General features: G+C 46.0%; 2 protein-coding genes and 1 long non-coding RNA gene across 3 annotated transcripts in view; 2 read left to right on the top strand and 1 right to left on the bottom strand.

The window, feature by feature from the left end:
- Nucleotides 1-2,769, top strand: part of LYRM4 (LYR motif containing 4) — a 68,011-nt gene extending 65,242 nt beyond the window's left edge. Inside the window, exon 3 of the mRNA XM_077353119.1 lies at nucleotides 2,409-2,769. Within this exon, the coding sequence (XP_077209234.1) occupies nucleotides 2,409-2,471 (63 nt within the window). The 3' untranslated portion in view covers nucleotides 2,472-2,769. The remainder of the gene's footprint in view (nucleotides 1-2,408) is intronic.
- A 4,252-nt stretch (nucleotides 2,770-7,021) lies between these two features.
- PPP1R3G (protein phosphatase 1 regulatory subunit 3G) lies at nucleotides 7,022-11,872 on the bottom strand. Its single transcript, XM_077353107.1, has one exon. It carries the CDS (start codon nucleotides 11,718-11,720, stop codon nucleotides 10,752-10,754), a length of 969 nt encoding a protein of 322 aa, XP_077209222.1. The 5' UTR covers nucleotides 11,721-11,872; the 3' UTR covers nucleotides 7,022-10,751.
- A 1,623-nt stretch (nucleotides 11,873-13,495) lies between these two features.
- LOC143845084 (uncharacterized) lies at nucleotides 13,496-19,481 on the top strand. The gene is made up of 2 exons (XR_013234276.1): nucleotides 13,496-13,822; nucleotides 19,080-19,481. It is a non-coding gene; the product is annotated as an uncharacterized LOC143845084 (long non-coding RNA).
- The last annotated feature ends 603 nt before the right edge of the window (nucleotides 19,482-20,084 follow it).

Here is a 20,084-nt window from a genome sequence, read left to right as displayed (position 1 = left end):
TTATTTATTTATTTATTTATTTATTTATTTATTTATTTATTTTATATACTGCCCTCCCCGGGGGCTCAGGGCGGTTTACATAAGAACAACAACAACAACAACAACAGTACATAGAACAATCTATAAACATGTGAATAACTTTACAATAATAACCGTAGCAATTACTAGACGTTATGCTAGTCTTCGATTATTAATTAAAACATTTTCAGAGAGGCAAATCTAGGCCACACATATCGGAATTACATTGTATTAGTGGAGTACGCAGTTTTACTGCAGAAATTATCATGCAAAAAAATGTTCACCATACGCAAGGTGGGGATGTAGAATGTTTGATGATGATTGACTTCTAATACTGCCTGTCTCTCATAAGGGGCTCAAGGCAGGTTACAACATGGTTAAAAATACATGAACAGTTTAATTTATTGAAGTTAAAATCTCAAATTAAAAAAAAATGAATAGTCAACTAAGGATTATTTGTGTGCATAACATTGGGGAGGGCGTCATTTTACAATCAAGGTGACCTTCCTTTTGAGGAAATACAGTACCTATAGATAGGAGCCTCTTGTGGCACAGAGTGGTAAGCAGCAGAAATGCTGTCTGAAGCTCTGCCCATGAGGTTGGGAGTTCAATCCCAGCAGCCAGCTCAAGGTTGACTCAGCCTTCCATCCTTCCGAGGTCGGTAAAATGAGTACCCAGCTTGCTGGGGGGTAAACGGTAAAAACTGGGGAAGGCACTTGCAAACCACCCCGTATTGAGTCTGCCATGAGAACGCTGGAGGGCATCACCCCAAGGGTCAGACATGACTCGGTGCTTGCACAGGGGATACCTTTACCTTTTAGATTGCTGTAAATACTTGATACCTCCAAGGTTTGGAAACTTGACAAAGGTATAATTAATGATACTTTGGTGTGTGTGGTATGGCCAGAAGATCAGAGGATTGTCTGGCAGCCAGGCAAGAGATGTTCAGAGGTGGTTGGCCTTTGCCTGCCTCAGCATCATGACCCCTACTGTTCCTTGGAGCTCTCCCATCCAAATACTAGCCAGGGTCAGCCCAGTTTAGCTTCTGAGATCAGACAGGATCAGGCTTGCCTTGGCTATCCAGGTCAGGGTTTGACAAAGGTTTACCTGTGCATCCCACGGTCATTGCAGTTGCAGAACTTGTGCTTCCCAGTATTGGCCTTCCCTATACACAACACTGAAAACAGAGAATGTGAATAATTTTTTTTTTCTTAAACCAAAATCAGTAGCATAGCGGATCATAAAATTATATGTGGGCTAGATACATGGTGAGCTTGTATTAAATGATACAATTTGTGTTAAATGGTCGCTTTATGAAATAAAAGTGGCCACTCTTAATACAAGGCTCTTTGCCACAAGCTGCATTCTTTAAGGTTTTTATCAGGGGTAGTCAAACTGCGGCCCTCCAGATGTCCATGGACTACAATTCCCAGGAGCCCCTGCCAGCAAATATATAAACCAGACTAAAAGTAAAGGTATCCCCTGTGCAAGCACCGAGTCATGCCTGACCCTTGGGGTGACGCCCTCTAGCGTTTTCATGGCAGACTCAATACGGGGTGGTTTGCCAGTGCCTTCCCCAGTCATTACCATTTTACCCCCCAGCAAGCTGGGTACTCATTTTACCGACCTCGGAAGGATGGAAGGCTGAGTCAACCTTGAGCCGGCTGCTGGGATCGAACTCCCAACCTCATGGGCAAAGCTTTCAGGCGGCTGCCTTACCACTCTGCGCCACAAGAGGCTCATATAAACCAGACTACCCCTGGTTTATATAGTCTAAACCTTTTGAACATGGGGGAAGCCCTGAAATACTTTTCAGGCTTGGAGGGACCCTGGCAGTGGTGACAGGCCCCTTCGGAGAAGTCAGGTGCAGGAGCCAGTCAATCGATCGATTGATAGTTTACCCTTTCCATTGTGGAGAAAGAGACTAGGCCTGTAGAGCAACAGGGGAAGTGGATTCTAGTCATGTGAGTGGCCATCCAAACTTCTGAGAAGGACCACGTAGGACCTTGATACCCTGGTTGGGAATCCCTGGTCTAGATTCCGTAACCCCCAGCATTAAACCCAAACAAATGATAACCTTATAAATATAGCTTGTTATTCCTTTATGGGTTCTTGAATCTGTTTAATGTCTTCTTTATAATTGACTGCTCGCCCTCCAGCTATATCTATCGCCTGTTGGTAATTCCCATTTCATTGTATCTGAGGAAGTGTGCACGCACACAAAAGCTTTAATAAAGCTTTGTTGGTATTAAGGAGCCCCTGGACTCAAACTTTGTTATCTTGCACTGGTGAGTCATCTCTGTAGGTGTCTGTCAGTAGTCAACGTTACAGAAGTCTGCATTTCTAAGAGAAAGAGGTAGAGTCTAACTTGTTATTTCCTTTAATTTCAGGTCACCATTGGACAGCTCTATTCCGCACAGAAGCTGGTGATTGAGTGCCCAGAAAACCTCTGACCCAAAGGCTACGCTTTCCTAGTAGCAGCTCTAGACCAGCCTCAGTATTCTGCAATACGCACAGATTTTTATTTGAATATATTATGTTCTCAATGTATATTTGAGCTGCCTTGCCTAACTAAAACTCTGGACTGGTTGCTGAATCTTAACAACCTCAGGGGTCGTTTTAATTGTTCCATGTGCCCTCAATAGACCGCCAAGACGAACACAGAGCAATTATGTTCGTAAGTATCACTGCTTGCTAGTATCTTCATGCACACTGTTGTTGGTTTTCTTGTCAATAAAATTCCGCAGTCCACATCTGTCATCTTGCTTGCTTGCTTCTGAAATGGTTCAATAAGCAGCCTGGGATACTCAATGTACTGTTTGCCAGTGAACACGCCCAACCCATTAAAAAAAATGGTATATTTTAAACAATAATATCCAGGTACGAATAATTGGGCAGACTTGCCAGGGCGCAAATCCCACTGAACTTGAAAACAAGACTTAAGTTACTTTCACAGTTAGTAAAGAGTTGTAAGAATTTTCAGGAGCGAATTCCTATGAATTGAAGGAAGATCTTTCAAGTCTACCTTCCCCCAACATCGCTTTACAACCTCCATACACACACCAGAAGTTGAATCCTGGGCCAAGAGAGCCTTATTAGGAAACCCCTTGAGACACAGCGGTGGAAAAAAGGGAACAAATGAGGCAAAATTGTTCCCACTTCTCTCTCGCATTAGTGGGTGTTCTGCTGGCCAAACAGAAAATGGGAGTCAGTTTCCCCTCCCCTTAATGTACCCCCTATTCCCTATATTCTGATCTTGAAAGGGACTATGTTATTCCGTTAATACTTCAGACACTTGTTTGGTGCAGACATCACATGCCTCCATATGTGGACAGTGACAACCAGCTGGTATAGTGGTTAAGGGTGGTGGACTCCAATCTAGAGGAACCAGAGTTGATTCCCTACTCCTCCACATGCAGCCAACCTGGGTGACTGTGGGTCAGCCACAGTTTTTAGAGCTGTTCTTACAGAGCAGTTCTCTGAGAGCTCTAAGCCCCACACATACCTCACAGGATGTCTGATATGAGGAGAGGAAGAGAAATGTGTAAGTGGCTTTGGGACTCCTTCAGGTAGTGAAAAGCAGAGTATAAAAAAACAACTCTCAGCTCAGGTAAATTTGAAAACTTCCGAGCAGTGGAACGCCTTTTCCTCCTCTCTATTCTCTTTCCTTGCAAAGAGACAGCCGTTTATGCTGCTATCCAGTCCATCTTTGCTTCTTCTTGAAATAAGGACTGGGCCAGGGGTAGTCAAACTGTGGCCCTCCAGATGTCCATGGACTACAATTCCCAGGAGCATTCGCTGGCAGGGGCTCCTGGGAATTGTAGTCCAAGGATATCTGGAGGGCTGCAGTTTGACTACCCCTGGACTGGGCTGTTTCCTTGTTTTCTTGAACAGCTATGGGAGGCAGCTGTCTTCAACCAAAGTTTCTGTTCCAGTAAACCATGTTTTCTGCGATTAGCCACTGGATCCTGCGTTGATTAATATTCAAGAGCCATTCTGCATTTGAAGGAGAACCATTATTTTGCTTCTGTAAGATCAATGATGTTTTCTTTCAGCTGTTTTCGAATCTCCCTGGAATGTTCCCATCATTTTATCCCCGTGCATTCCTAAGGGAAGCATTGCTCTTCAGTTTTCACTGAGCAAGTCCTCAGTGCTTTAAAAACAGAAAACAAGAATGGCTTTCAATCTTTCTCTTTCCCCCCCCTCCCCCAGTTTAGTGGTCTTAAATCACTTCAATACCAAGAAATACAACAGATTCCGTCTTCCACAGATGGTGCAGTACGTGCACAACCATGAAGAGCTGAAATCTCTGGACATTATTATGCTTCAACTATTTTCAGTGTTACTACAAAGAACAGCATATGTTACAGTGGGCTTTCTTAACCAGGGTTTCGTGAAACCCTGAAGTGCCTTGGCAATCCTAGAAGGGTTTCCTGAATGGTTGGAAGTAATTTTATATATATTTTAAATTTGGGAAATATTCATTGAGTGATATGACCATGTATGGCCACATCAATCCACCCACTCCCTCCCAAAATGGGAAATGATGGGCATGGAGGAACTCGAGGTGGGCATGTCCACAACTATGCTTCCCAACCATATTCTGCATGATTGTGCCACTTCTGGGGTTTCTCAAACCTAAACCATGTTTCAGAGGTTTCTCAGTGGTAAACAGTTGAGAGAGGCTGTGTTACAGGATGTATGGGAAATTTCTTTAAACTCAAGTGGACAATTTGTTCAGTATTAGGGACGCGACAAGAAATATAAAGTGGAAATCCCAAACACTGAGAGATGCAAGCCACTGAAATACATGCAGCTAAATAAGCAACACCTAGCTTTAATGCTGCCATCAAGTGCATTAGGGGAATAAATCTCATTGGACTCGGTGATGTGTAAATTGCTCAAGATTGCACTGAAAGAGTTGCAAAACTAATTAATGATAGGTGAAACCCATTTCACTGGAGCCTTGTTCAGAAATTCTTACCTTTGACTTAGTGAGTTTCTAAGCTGTGAGCAGGCCCATGGGTCTAGTAATGCAGCATATAAATTTCAGAACTTGTAAATGCCACTCTAGGCTGTTTCTTCATTGCAGGCCCTCTAGCTTGAGGGCAGGGAGAAGTTGCCTTATGCTCCCCCGCAACTAAGCATCCATAGCACCATTGGGAAACAAAGTGTCATGCATGGCAGTAAGCTTCAGAAGGACAATACTCCCAACCACTCCCCGAGATTCCTTGCTGGACAGTGTGCCCCTCTCAAAGCTGCCAGATAGCGTCAGCTTCCTCTCCCCATGTTGGAGCCACTGATTTAAAGCAACCCCCCCTTGACACTTTCACTAAATACCACCGCTTTGCAGGGGGAGGGGGCTTCAGCCAAGAGATATGGACCCCTCTGGAAAGGTTCTTCTGTAGACCACAGCCTCAGAAAATGCACCATATAGTTTAAGTATTGCAATATCACCATGCTCTCATGGCAAGATTGTTTTATGCTTGTATTAATCGAAGTGCTTTAGACACAACCGCATGCTACACCAGTGTTTACTCATGAGTCCTGGCAGAACTGCTTATTAATGCATGTTTTAAGTACTTAAGGTACAAGAAGAGATTTTTTTTATATCCCGCTTTTCTCAACCAGGAGTCTCAAAGTGGCTTACAACTGCCTTCCTTTCTGCTCCCCACAAAAGACATCCTGGGAGGCTGGTGGGGCTGAGAGAGCTCTGACAGGACTGCTCGGTCAGAGCAGCTCCATCACGGCTGTGAGGAGCCCAAGGTCACCCAACTGGCTGCCCAGATTCAAAGCTGCCACTCTTAACCACTACACCAAGCTGACAGCAGAACGATGTTTGAGACCAGAGGCACATTTAAGACCAACAGATTTTTATTAAAGTTACAAGCTTTCATGTGCATGCATTTTTTGTATATGACAAAATGTCCATACATACAAAGGTTATACTTTGAATAAACCTTTGTTGGTCTTAAAGGAGCCACTGGACTCAAAATGCTTCTAGAACATCACTGGTATGACTCTATACTTCTGTGCTCTCTCACATTTTTAAGAAAGTAAGACTGTTCATTATGGGGAAGTTGCAAAACTAAAGTGTATAGACACAGGCCAGTGCTGACCGATAAGTTCTCCCAGAACTGCTTAGAACTCCCCTTCATTCATACCTCACCTTTTCCTCCCACCAGAGATCCAAAGCAGCTTACATGGTTCTCACAACAACCCTGTGAGATAAGTTAGGCTGAATGGCCCAAAGTCACCTTGTCTGACGGAGATTCGAACCTGGTTCTCCCAAAACCAGTCTGTCACTTTCACCATTGTGCCACATAACTCTGACCAGAGTTAAGGCTGAAGTTTTAAGCTAAAAGAAATATTGCATATTCAGATTAATTTATTACACTAGGATATTTTCCCTTCCTTTTCTACAAATAGATATGGCCAAAGAAGCTTCTAGTGTTTTTTGTTTAGGGCCCAAAATAACCAAGTTGAAGTCCAAATCAAACAGAACTAAATGAAATATGACATTGGGCAATAACAAACTATACAACATGAGAAGTTTTGTCATAAGAACCTTTGGCTTTTACTGTTTAGAAGCCACTAAGATGACCAAATGGGTTTAAACGTTATGCTTGATCTTAGACCACGGAACTATTCCTAGACGTTACACGCAGAAAGTTCAGCCAGTTTTGACAAAAGCAACTGGTTTTAACACCCAAGCTCACATTCTCCAACCTTACGTCTCCAAATCTGCTATAAAATGGGTTTTAACTCTGCTTTGAAGCTCCTGGCCCTGTGGGAAGGAGGTGAGAGGAACCAGCCAACAGTTTTAGTCTCCCTTGCAAGAAATATTTGTGTTTGCTGCCCCAATAAACTCTTTGAAGAGCTGTGAAGCCCAAAACTCCCAGCATGACCTTTGTTTGCACAGCCTTCCTGTGACACGTGAAACTAAGCTGGAGACCAAAATAATCAAGGTGATGCAGTCATATGGACCAGACAGACAGCGTCATGAACTTGCAACGTAAGGCATTTTTATTCATCAAGGTTTACAAGGCTCGCTTACCAAAGTAACTGAGGCAATTCCCACAGTGCATCTATACAAAAACCTTTATCCAACATGCCTCCCCTGCCCCATTTTCCCTTGTGAAAGATGTGAGGTGTGAGTCTGTCTGTCGTTCCTGGAAAAGGACAATCCTTGATATACAGTCCATGCATTTGGAAGATGTCCAACACCATGAGATGGCCATAGGTGAGCTGCATCAGCATCCTCAGGACGCTTTCCCCTGTAAGATTATCCACAAGAGGTTCCGGAGGAAACCTCTGCATACCCCAGGCAAAACCAGCTCAGACTAGTTTTTGCAAGAATATACAGCCCGCTAGAGACTTTCACCTCGCTTGCTGTGAATAATCTTGTTCAGACAGCTTGATTGCTTGGCTATGCCAGGCAGCATCTCTGCTCACTCCCCTCAGAATACCATCTAGCCACAAGCTAAAACTGTCACATTCAATTTCAAGCCTTTTCCTTTTTAAAAAAAAGAAAAGAGCTCCACGGTGCTCTTGCACACAGCCGGTGGGACACGATGAAACCAGAGATTTTGCAGAGGGCCAACTGAAGCCATAACTATTTAATGAGAAGTTTGCTACACGCGCGAGTATTAACACACTGGGCTTTTTGAGGCGTGTAAACATTATTCCATGGGGGGAAAATAAAAACCAGCTTCTCCTCCAAAGATGACAGGATCGTTACCGCTTAAGGCAATCTTATGCTGAACATACAATGACTCACTTTGGCACCATTGCAAATGGTCATTTAAGCAAAAAAGGAGTATGTAGTGTCAAGAATTTTGTGTACTTGTGCTAGTGTTGACTTATTCAAGTGCTACATAAAACCTCACAATGGCTTTTTGTGTATTTACAACAAAGATTTTTTTAAGTGACTCAAGATGAGTTCTTCTGTACTTTTGAGATTGATCACTGCTCTAGCTGGACAATCAAAGGTGTTAAAGCAACAGAAGGTATCCATACTCTTGCTGTACACATGCTCCTGGGACAAAAGGGGTGGGGAGAGTCTTCATCTATGTTTCAACTGTTGTCCGAAATAGTTTTTGAAAACAGAGTCCAAGGTTACGTGGTCTGACTCCCTGGGGGACTGCCAGCCTCTCTCCCCACCCAAAACAAACAAATCACAGCTTAACTCTTAAAGAGAACCACAGGGTTTCCAGAGGGCATCCAGGTTTTTTTGTTGTTGTTGCATTTATCCTGCATGCTTCCCTGTAACACCACCAAGTGGCAAGAGCATTCCCAGCGGCTTACGCGTGACACAGAAGGGCCAATAGTTTGCGTGCAAACTGCAAAAAATACCATCAGGTATGAAAGGGGCACAGTTGTCTACAAACATGCAGCACGCCACACGTTCAGGGGCTGTGAAAGGCCAAGGACCCTAGATTCACATTTACTGATACTGTCCATTACTGTTTGCAGTATGCTTGAAGGAGAGGAGACCCATTTTCTTTAGTATCAGATGACCCAGAGTCTGATATAAAGGTGTACTTAAAGCAAACAGCAAAGTGATTCTATAAGAAAATGCATTCATGACAGCCAGCTGCAGGAAGTGAAATACAAAAATAACAAAGTGAACGCTAGGCCTTCAACAGGGGCACTACAACACTGACCTAGTTGTCTCCTCAATCACCATTTCCCAATTTCCATGTTGTGTGTCCTGTTCTCTTACAAGGGGGTCCATCTTTTAACAAGCTTCTAAGGCAATAACCAACACAGGATCACTTATATAAATTCTCACCATTTCTAAGAGGGAAGAGCAGCAACAATCCAAGTTTTTATTGAGTTGAATAAATAGCATAAAATTCCTACAGTTTTGCCTTTGAGGAGCCAGAACAGCTATGCCACTTTAAAAGGGTAATTTGTAAGACCATTTAACAAGATTCTGGGGTGCGGGAAATCAGTCATTCGTAGGACATCTCTGCTCAGAGTAGATTTTCAGGGATAGCTTAATGACCATTCAGGCTGATCACAATAACAGCAACAAAACTAACAGATCTAGGCAAGTGGTCACTGAACTGTTCCCCAAATCTGTTTCTCTGGCAGCTATCTTCCTAGACCAGGGGTAGCCAAACTGCGGCCCTCCAGATGTCCATGGACTACAATTCTCATGACCCCCTGCCAGCGATGCTGGCAGGGGCTCATGGGAATTGTAGTCCATGGACATCTGGAGGGCCGCAGTTTGACTACCCCTGTCCCAGACCGATTGCTGCTAGTAACTCTACAAAACAGCATAACAAAGTTACTTTGGATTGTGAAAGTGCATTTAGTTTCCAACAATAAAGGAGGGCCCTTAAAAGGCTCCACTAAACTACAGATTCAGGGCACTTAAGTGAAGAGGACATTAACAGTGACTTCATCATCAGCAGTTCACTTTCACAGTATATCGGTATATTCGAAGTGGAAAAGAACATGTCAGCCTGCACCGCCTGGGGCTCTGTGACCCTAAGGAAAACCTGCCCATGCTTTCTCACGGCAGAGTTAGCCAAGTGCACACAGGAATGTCCTGCATACTCCCTGTTCCACAAATCTATCAGAAAATAGCCGGTTATCAGTTGCAACTATAAGCCAGCTACCTATAAGTGGGCAGCATGTTCAAGATTGAACGTAAAGCAGGTCAGGGTTTCTGCACTGTTTATCCGTTGTTTGGGGCACTGTGTTTTAGCAGGTACAAGACTTCGTGCTAAAAATGTCTTTATCCTATTAGTGTAATGGAGAGATCTTCCCTCATAGCCGGAGCACACTGGTTTTTAGGCCGTTCTCCAATGGCTCTTGCATCCGTACTGGTTTTGTGAACCGAACCCACTGTCTTACATCCTACACAGACCCTGAAAGCCCCTCCACGTGCTATGTTGTTAGCAGCAGTTAACCCCATGTGAAATCACAGACAACTTATTCAAGGCATCACAGCCTGAAGAGGAGGCAGAAGAATTTCTTCTAGCTCCGATTTTTGCTGAGATTCAGCCATTTCTCATAAACTCCTCTCTCTTTATTGCAAAAAATTAATAAATCCAGCAACAGTTGATGCCTTTGCTAGGAGAACAAGTCCAGTCCTCGACACAACCGTCAAAACCTTTGTTCTGTCTTACATCAACGTATTTCAGTCAAGGCACCATTTTCAAGACGGAAGAGAAGAATAAAAAGGCAAGGCTGGGTTGTTTTTTAAAGTATGTCCTGAACAGCTCTTGTATTTCCCCAGTTCATTAAAATCACTGTAGTGCTGTCTTCATGTTAAAGGCCATCTTGGGGAAGGGAAACGGAAGGTCCGTCAGCCTTTAGCGGACTTGAGGCAAGGGGGAGAGGCCACAGGAATGGCCAGCTCAGCTTCCTTCCTTCCTTCCTCCCCTCTGAACATACGTAAAGTGCATTCCGGAAAAGGGGGACCCGAGCAGTCCCACAGCAGGCTTTATATCCACCGTGCGATTCACATCCAAATGGTTCCAAGACACAAATCCCTCTGCCTGGGGGAGAGCGCACCAAAGTTTTGAGGAGGCTGTTGGGCCCTGCCTCAGGCTGAGAGTCTCTTCTGGCATTCCTGGCTCTTGGTGGGGTACGGGCAGCAAGGCTTGGGGTGCAAAGGCACAGCTGGCAACTGGATGCCCTCCAGGACCAGGGCGCTGGGAGAGGAGAGGACAGGCCCCCGGGAGAGGCTGCAGGGGCCCGGGGCGGCTGGTTGCGCCTCAGTGCAAGGTGTAGTTGCGGCCTCCGTTGTTGTCCCAGTGCTCGCCCTGCTGGCTGCGGTAGCAGATGGCGAAGTGCACGGCCGTGCCCTCCTGCAGGCCCGGCGGGAGGCACAAGGCGAAGTGGTAGCGCTCGACGGGAGGCGCGTCGGGGTCGTCGTCGTCGTCGGGGGGCGAGCCGGGCGGCGGCGGTGGCGGCAGGGGCACGGCGGCCGAGTCGAGGAAGGAGAGCCACTCGTTGAAGGTGTAGCGCACCGTCACCTCCTTGGCGCCGGGGCAGGCCAGCACCCGCACCACGCCGCGCACGTCCGTGGGCGCCCCGGCCAGCGCCGTCCCGGCCGCCTCCTCCAGGCACACGCGCTCCCGCCGCAGCCGCTCGCCCGCCGGCCGCTTCCCGGCCGCCTCGAAGCGGGGCACGAGCGGGCGGGCCGGCGGGAGCGGCCGCGCGAAGGGAGGCGCCGCGCAGCCGCCCAGCCCGGCCAGGGCGGCGCTGAACTCCTCCAGGTCCCGGCGGCGCATGGGGAAGCTCTGCAGGCGGGAGAGCACGGCGGGCGGCACCTGCGGCTCCTCGGCCGCGCTGAAGTGCTTCACGCTGGCCAGGCACAGCCCCAGCGCGTCCGCGAACTGCACGCGCTTCTTGCACTTGGTGCAGCAGCCGCTCGCCGCCCCGCCCGCCTCGCCCTCAGCCGGGAACAGCCGCCCCGCCGCGCCCAGCGTCGGGCTGGCGGGCAGCGAGAGGGAGCGCCCGTGGCGGCGGCGAAGGGCCAGCAGCGCCTCCTCGCCGTCCCGCTCCCCCGCCGCCGCCTCCGCCTCCGCCTCCGCCTCCTCCTCTTCCTCCTCCGCCGCCTGCAAAAGCGCCTCCTCCGGCGGCCATAGCGGCAGCGCGGCGGCCTCTTCCTGCAGCTGGCGCTCTCCGAAGGGAGCTAAAAGTTGCCCCAAGCCCAGCACCGCCGAGCCGCGGCCCTCCATGGCATGACGGCGCCGTCCGGCTCACAGGGCAGGCCCAGCCCCGCTCCCACCCGCCCGCCGTCGCGCCCCCATCGCTGCTGCCGCTGCCGTCGGGGACTCTGCGCGCAAAGCCCCGCGGCACGGCCAAGGAAGCGGCGCGCCCCCTTTGCCTGCCTCTCCGCCGCTCCCTCCTCCTCCTCCTCCTCCTCCCCGCCGGCAGGAATGGGCGGGCCCCGCCGGGCCCTCCCCCCGAACCCGAAGGGAGAAAGCCCGACGAGACATTCGCCACGGGCGCCGAGGCACGCAGCCGCTTCCCCCGCGGGCTGGCCGCAGGGAACGAGCATGGGAACCCGCCCCCTCAGGCCCCGAGGCCGGACTCTGCCACGCCCCCCAGCCGCAGTTTTGCCCCGCGGGGAAGGAGCAAGTTGCACGGAGAAGCCCTCTTGGGCAGGGGAAGCTGTTCGCCACGACTGCATTCTTGGGAGGCTGCCAGCTCTGGGTTGGGAGATGCCTGGAGACTTTGGGGGTGGAGCCGGGAGGGCGCCGGATTTGGGGTGGGAAGGAACCACAGTGGAGTCTAATGCTAGGGAGCTCACCCGTCAAAGCGGCCATTTTCTCCGGGGGAACTGAGATCTGTTGTCAGGAGATGAGCCCTGAAACCAAGGAATCCTCTGGTCCCACCTGGGGATTGACATCACAAACTGTCCTCCCCAGCCTTTCCAAATCTGTCTTCTTGTGTTCTGAAGTCTATGCTACTTGGATGTAACTAGATGTATAGTTGCCATCCTCCAGGTGGTGGCTGGAGATCTGGGATCCCCTGGAGAGAATGGACACTTTGGATGTTGGTCTCTCTGGCATTAGACCCCATGGAAGTTGTTCCCTGCCGTTAGGAATTATGTCTGAGTATTGTGGCGCAGAGTGGTAAGCGGCAGAAATGCTGTCTGAAGCTATCTGCCCATGAGGCTGGGAGTTCGATCCCAGCAGCCGGCTCAAGGTTGACTCAGACTTCCATCCTTTTGAGGTCGGTAAAATGAGTACCCAGCTTGCTTGCTGGGGGGCAAACGGTAATGACTGGGGAAGGGAATGGCAACCCACCCCATATTGAGTCTGCCAAGAAAACGCTGGAGGGCGTCACCCCAAGGGTCAGACATGACTTGGTGCTTGCACTGGAGATACCTTTACCTTTAGACCTGTCACATCAAATAGTCATTAGACAGTTGGCACCCTACACAAGCCCTACATATATAAACTGAGGTGGTAATTATTAATCTGTGCTAAAATTCAAACAGCAGTTAATAATGCAATCCTAAACAGAGTTACACCCTTCTAAAACCCTTTGATTTGATTCCAACTAACGTGGAAGAGTGTAATTCTGCTTAGGTTTACATTGCAAATGACTTGTGGCTCAGGATGAGCATTTATCCGCCCGTTGGAAAAGCAAAGGCAAACTTTTTGCCCCCTACAGACCCGTGTATATATTTTTCAGCAAGTATGGCAATTCCAGTATCATTGCGTAAATTATTGTTGGTCGTAATTCACAGCACTTGTCTTACTCTCTTACACTTTTCTAACTTCCCAGAAAAAACTACTGAGTGAGGTCAGAGATGAGGAAGATTTGTTTTTTTATACCTCGTTTTTGTCAACCTTTAGGAATCTCAAGGATGGCGCAGAGTGGTAAGGCAGCAGACATGCAGTCTGAAAGCTTTGCCCATGAGACTGAGAGTTCAATCCCAGCAGCCAGTTCAGCCTTCCATCCTTCCGAGGTCGGTAAAATGAGTACCCAGCTTGCTTGCTGGGGGGTAAACGGTAATGACTGGGGAAGGCACTGGCAAACCGCCCCGTATTGAGTCTGCCATGAAAACGCTAGAGGGCGTCACCCCAAGGGTCAGACATGACCCGGTGCTTGCACAGGGGATACCTTTACCTTTTAGGAGTCTCAAAGTGGCTGACAATTGCCTTCCCCTCCTCTTTTCACAACAGGCACCCTGTGAGACAAGTGAGGCTGAGAGAATTGTTGTGACTGGACCGAGGTCGCCCAGCTGGCTGCCTGTGGAAGAGTAGTGAATCAGTCCCCCTTTCTCCAGATTAGAGTCCGCTGCTCTTAACCACTACACCCATCAAAGGTAAACCAAGCAGCTTGGATTTTAATTATTTTATAGCCTTCGTCTTAAACAGGTGAAAGATTAGGATAGCTGCTCTAGCCTGCAGGAACATAAAAAGGAAGGCGGTGCAGGCTACTTTAGCCGGAGCACAGGATGAGGCGGCGAGTAGAACCCCAAGGGTACTAGCTTAACTGTTCTGGTACACCACAGTTTTAGCCTGCTTATAGTCATCCTGCTTTATTTTCTGAGAAATGCCACTTACTTTAATAGATTTTACCCAGATGTTTTGTACCAGTATAAATGAGAGCAAGTATTGCTTAGAGACTTTTAATTAAATCATAAACCGCACAATCCTTTGGCAACTAAATTGCCAGTGTGAACACTGAAATTTTGAGTTTAGCTTTAAGCAGCTTGCAGGCAGAAATTGGATCATTCGTTTTCGTTTCAAGTCACCTGGGACTCTCTCATGCTACTGATTGCTGTACTCAGTCAAAACCAAATAGAATAAAAGTCAGAGTCTCCATTTTATGTGTTTTCTCTGGGAAATTGCAGTCAGCGTATAGTTCTGTTTCAGGAAAGCAAATTTTTGAGGATCCACTGACCAGGAAAAATGTCAGGTTCAATACTTCTATTAATTACTGTCCACCTGCTGAAAATCAATATTTTATGTTGCCAACTTTATATCATAGCCTAAGTGTGTATGCATGTGGCAATCCTTAATAGATAAGGAAGAAACAAGAAAAAACAGCAAAGAAAAAGATTATGTCTACTCAGAAGGCAACATAATAGAAGCAGATACTAGTTACTACAGGATCCATGTGAGAGACGAAATCCTCAGTGGTCTTCTTGCCACTGCTTTCCCTATCTGGTGTTCAATGACAAGTTAGATATAGTAGATATTTCAGAAACATGGCGGAATGGGGAAAATCTATGGGATACAGTAATTCCTGGGTATATATTTTTATAGGCAGGACAACGAGGGACAGGTTGTTGTTGGTGTTGTATTGTACATCAAAGTGGGCATAGGTTCAAATAAGTTGGAAAACATTAGGGGAATTAACTCCCCATCATAAGCAATGTGGGTGAAAATACTGGGCCCTAAGGGTTACTTAAAGTGGGGGTGTCTTGCCTACCTGATCAAACCCTGGAGGCGGATCTTGAGATGGAAAAGGAAAAAAGGGAGGTGACCAAAACAGATAATGGTTATTATACTGGGACATTTCAACTACCCTCACATTGACTGGGTAAACATGCGTGAGATTCCTAGATATCATAATGATGGGGAATGGTAGAGGACGGGTAGGACTGGAGGATCATTGGGTTGCGATGGGTTGGACACAACTTCGCACCTAACAACAACAACAAGCTATTAAGGAAATTATACCCCAGGTTTTCAAAGGTGCTTCCGTCTCCTCCCTAAGTCTCCCACTGTTGGATATTTGGACAGAGACAGGAGTTGCAAAAAGAGAACTGACTGAAGGCCACCAGTACAACTGAGAGGCCTTCAGAGTACAAACACTAAGACATAGTAACATAGCAGAGAGAGAAACAAGAGGTAGGCTAAACTGCAAGAGAATACATTAAATAAGCCCTGAACACCAAGGAATGCACCACGGCTCTCCTTGGGGTATAAGTGGACTAAAGTACTATTTCAGCAGTATTTGCATTGACTAGATCAGCCTTCTTTTGACCATAAAGGTACTGCTGAAATTCTTTCAGGCGTTGAGAAGGTGATGTTAGCTGGCCACATCTCCCTGCCACACCCCCCAGAAGTGAGGAGCGTCAGACAGCAAAGGTTTAAATGGCCCTCTCTTTCATCCCGGTTCGGTCTCATCACTGACTACTTTGGGAGGGGGTAGGTCAACCCGCCCAAATAATAGTAAATTTTTTAAAAAAATTAATTTACAGCAGTGGTTCTCAACCTTGGGGTCCAAGTGGAGTCACCTGGTCCCTTCTGCGGGGTCGCAGGAGAGGTTGGCAGCGGGCAGCAATAGCAGGCGGCAGTGGACCCATGGCACTGGCCTCCACGCCGCCTCCAGATCATTATGTGCATGTGTGCGTGCCCCCACGCTGCCCCCGCTGCTGTAGTTGGGGTCACGGCATTATGGCGGTTGAGAATCACTGTTTTACAGGGTGGGAGGGGTCTTCCCAGCCCCCCTTTTGAAAACCTCTAGGCATGGCATTATTGAGGGGCCTTCACGGTAGCATATGGTACCTCGGTACCATGGTTGGAAAACCCTGAACTCAACTTTTTATTAATAAAGCAAAAGAGACTACATTATGTTGTTGGGAGGCCAGAATGACTACATCTCCATTCTCTAGGATTAATTGGTAAATTTCTCAGTGATTTTCCTGTACTTTTACACAGGGGAAACCTCCCTTGATTATAAACAGACTCCCTCTGAATTTTTGGATAGAAACTTTCCTTAGTATAATCTCAATGTATGCCGAAAGTTAAGTTTTGAATAGGATAGGTCCGACCTGGACTATACCAGCCTGTGTGGAGCGTGAAGCTTTGTATCCCAGCCTTTGGGGACTTCGGGGGCATTTTTGTTTTTGATTCTCTTACATGCATACACCACTCTGTAATTTGAATGTTCCCACAGAATAATCAAACAATGTGGATTCTTCCTTCACCAACAGGAACACAACATCGCTCATAGTACTTGGTCTTCTTTGTAAGCCTTAACACTGCGACTAATACCCTGATGCCATGAGAGCTGTGGTACTGTGAATCAATGGCCCATTGGTCAAGGATGCCAGCATGTACAGGGTGGGCAGATTTGGGCTGACACTGCAGCAATCTGTGGCTCTGCATTAAAGAGTTCCCTCCCAATGCAGATCCCATCCAGCTGTGGAAGTGGCTCAACTAAAGCACATCCCTCCACATACATCAAAGTCAATAAGAATTCAAGTATATCTAGATAAATTTCTTTAATTGTGTTGTAATCATGGTGCATAGAGGCAGAGAGTTCCCTATCCCCCATTTTGCTGACTTTGTATAACATGTAAGTTCCTCAACAGCCCTGTGGATACATAGCTGAATCCTCAAAATCACTGTATATACTTTTATTACTCTAAAAAGGGAGTGGAGGAAAGAAAACTAAAATGCAAGAAGCCATTAGGAATGGACAACCTTAGCTGGAAATCAAAACAGCAGTATTGGCACCAGGCTTCTTGTTGGATCAAGACTGCCAGTGGCCAACCAGAAAGTGCTCAGACTAAGATTTTTTAGCAACAGCCTGGATCTGTTTAAATTAATAGCAATTTTTTTTCTCCTGCTTTGGAAGACAGCCCAGCTCTGTGTGAAATGCCCGCTGGAAAACCTGAGGGTTACCTCTTCATGTCACCCTACAGGGCAGCAGTAGGAGCAGTAGATAAAACAAGGAGACGGATTTGTAGTATCTTAGCTGCAGCGACACAGCTTCAGTTATAATGGTATTTCCTGAAGATGGAAATTTCAAAAAAGAAAAAAAGGCTCAGAGGAAACTCGATTTCAGATGTTCAAGATAAATGCAAGTAAAAGTCACGTTTTCTCAAACTCAATCCTCAAGTTCAACTGAAAACATCTATTAGAGTGAAGTAATGAGTCCTGTGGTTAAAAAGTGTAACCAATTGTATATGCTTATTCTGAAAAGACAATAAACAATAATACATGACAGCAAAATTAGAGTGAACAACATTATGAACTTACACAGCGCAGATTTTCTCAGTTGGTCAAGATCAGAAAGGCAATAAAAGCCTGTTACATTTCTTACCCCTCAACTTACAAAGAAATAAGTACTGGCAGGTAAATCAGGGATTCTCAGCCAGGATTCCAGGGAAACCTGGGGTTACGCGAGAGTTCTCCAGGGGTTACACAACTTCCTAAAAGTTTGTATGGCCACTAACATCACTAGACGTCACTGGAACCCACCACCACTGTTGCTTTACAAGCCTATTTTCTTTCTCCACAATGGAAATGGTGATTGATTGATTGTTTGATTGATTGTTTGATTGATTGCCTGCCTGCCTGCCTGCCTGCCAGCCAGCCAGCCAGAACTTTTTTTGAAGCCTGAAAAATATTTCAGGGGTTTCTCCACCGTCAAAAGGCTGAAAAAGAAAATAAGCTCTCTGCTTTTGGAAGTACTGTTTCTAAGATTGTAGTTCATTGACAGAACCTAAATGGTTCCACAGGGCCTGCAAAAGGGAGCTCCTCCGCCAGGCATTTGTTTGAGGTCGACCCAAATCATCACTTCCGGTTGGCCACCAAACCCCCCACCTCCTACTACAACTGACACTAATCTGCCTCACACGTTGGGTCCCAGTAAGAGTTGAGCTGAGGCTCTTGCCATTCCACCATTTTCTAATGTTATTGTTGTGATCGTGTTAAGTTATTGTTGTTATAATGTTATTACTGTTATCACCTGTTACCATATGTTATCTGTATCTTTTCCTGCTTCCTGTAAACCGCCCTGAGCCTTCGGGGAAGGCGGTATATAAATATAATAATGAATTAATGAATGAATAAACTTCACAGTTTCATACTAAACATTGTGATACCTATCTAAGCTTATGGATTTCAGAGGGCTTAGAAGGGCATGATTCTGCTTATAGTGGAACAGCTGATCCTGTATAATTGTGGGGTTATATGTCAGTTTACCTAAGCAAAATATTGTAAAAATAAAAACAAAAGCAAAATAATTGAACGGCATGAGGGGGGGGGGACAGCTAAAACTCTGTGGCAAGTTATCTTGTATGTGTGATGTAAAGAATAGTTCTGTATGGAAAAGCTAAGTTTAATATTTAGAGATTGTATGGTAACAAGGTAAACATGAGCTGCTTTTACATCTGTGAGGGAAGAAAAGCTGTAAAATGTGTAGACCTCTGGGCAGCCTTCCAGACAGTGGAGCTGATGCCTGGGGACCATTGCCAAGAAAGGTGTTTTTTTCCTTGAGATTTTCACTTTCCCATGTTGATATGGAAGAAAATGATTTAAAATACATCACTGCTGATTAGTGAATTAGGGGGATGATTTACAGCACAAAAGCAGAAATGGAGGATAGGGTTGAAGGGGATGGAGGGGTAGATTTGCCAGATCCCGGTTGGGAAACTTTGGGAGATTTGAGGATAGAGCCTGGGGAGAATAGGGGCCTGGGGAGAACAGGGACCTCAGTGGGATACAATGCCGTAGACTCCACCCTTCTCTGTAAATGTTCTATATGTTTTATGTAAACCACCCGGAGCCGTAGGGAAGGGCAGTATAAAAATTAAATAAATAAATATCCATTTTCTCCAGGGGAACTGCCTTCTGTAGTCTGGAGATGAGCTGTAATTCCAGGGGATCTCGGGTCTGACTAGAAGCTGGCATCTCTAATGGAGGAACTTAAGAGGATGAGCTGAAGCAGTCGTGGACTCTTCTGGATCCAGTGCCCTGGTGTCCTAAATTCAGCATCTTCAGCGAACAGTACTGACCAGGGGAAAGGCAAAGCAGAACAAAGCAAGGTTCTGTGAGGCAGACTGTTGGATGGAAGCCAGATAATTTAATTGGCATAGAGAATAGATTGCTTTAGCAAAATAAACAATGAAGACAGGAATAAGATGAAGACATAAATAATGAAGAAAGGTATCACAAATATTAATCTTATGCCTTCTCAATACTTAATTCCAAAATAAATATTTTTATATTTGTTTCTTGGTATCCCTTGCCTCAGTGTCTGTCTGCCCTATGTCTGGTATAACTTAATGGACCAGGGTAAAAAAAAAAGTGTTTTAGCTCTAATGGTAAACTGTGTTAGCAGAGAACAAGGTGATCCAGAAATAAATAAGACCACATTCTCCTCATAGTGGTAGTGTGGTGGTAGGGACAGGTGGAGCGAAAAGATTTTTCTTAACCTTCTGTGCTACCCTCCAATCATCAAAGATGGCATTGTGGAATTACATGATATTACAAAGTAAAAATGGCATTAGAAGTATACGAATCAATATTATTATAATTGCCATTATGCATTAAAATTAACATTACATTTCCCTTTAATTCAGTTTCCTGCTTCACATTGCAATATATTCCTAGCTCTTCAGTCACAAAGACATTGTTAAAGCATCTATGAGAGGTATAATTAAATAGATCTTGTACATTCTCTGTTAAAAAGATTCCTACATACTTTACTGCTTTGATTGTCACACAAATCAAAAACTTAATAACTTTATTTTTACCTGATATAAAGAATTCATATGAGGTATTTCAGAGCTTGGTCTATTAATCTCATATCCATAGAGAATCAAATAACATAATATTTCAAGA

The sequence above is a fragment of the Paroedura picta genome, chromosome 9 (assembly GCF_049243985.1).
Source record: "Paroedura picta isolate Pp20150507F chromosome 9, Ppicta_v3.0, whole genome shotgun sequence".
NCBI classification, from domain to species: domain Eukaryota; kingdom Metazoa; phylum Chordata; class Lepidosauria; order Squamata; family Gekkonidae; genus Paroedura; species Paroedura picta.
Note: the sequence above shows the minus strand (reverse complement) of the source record. Positions and strands in the feature narration are given on the sequence as shown.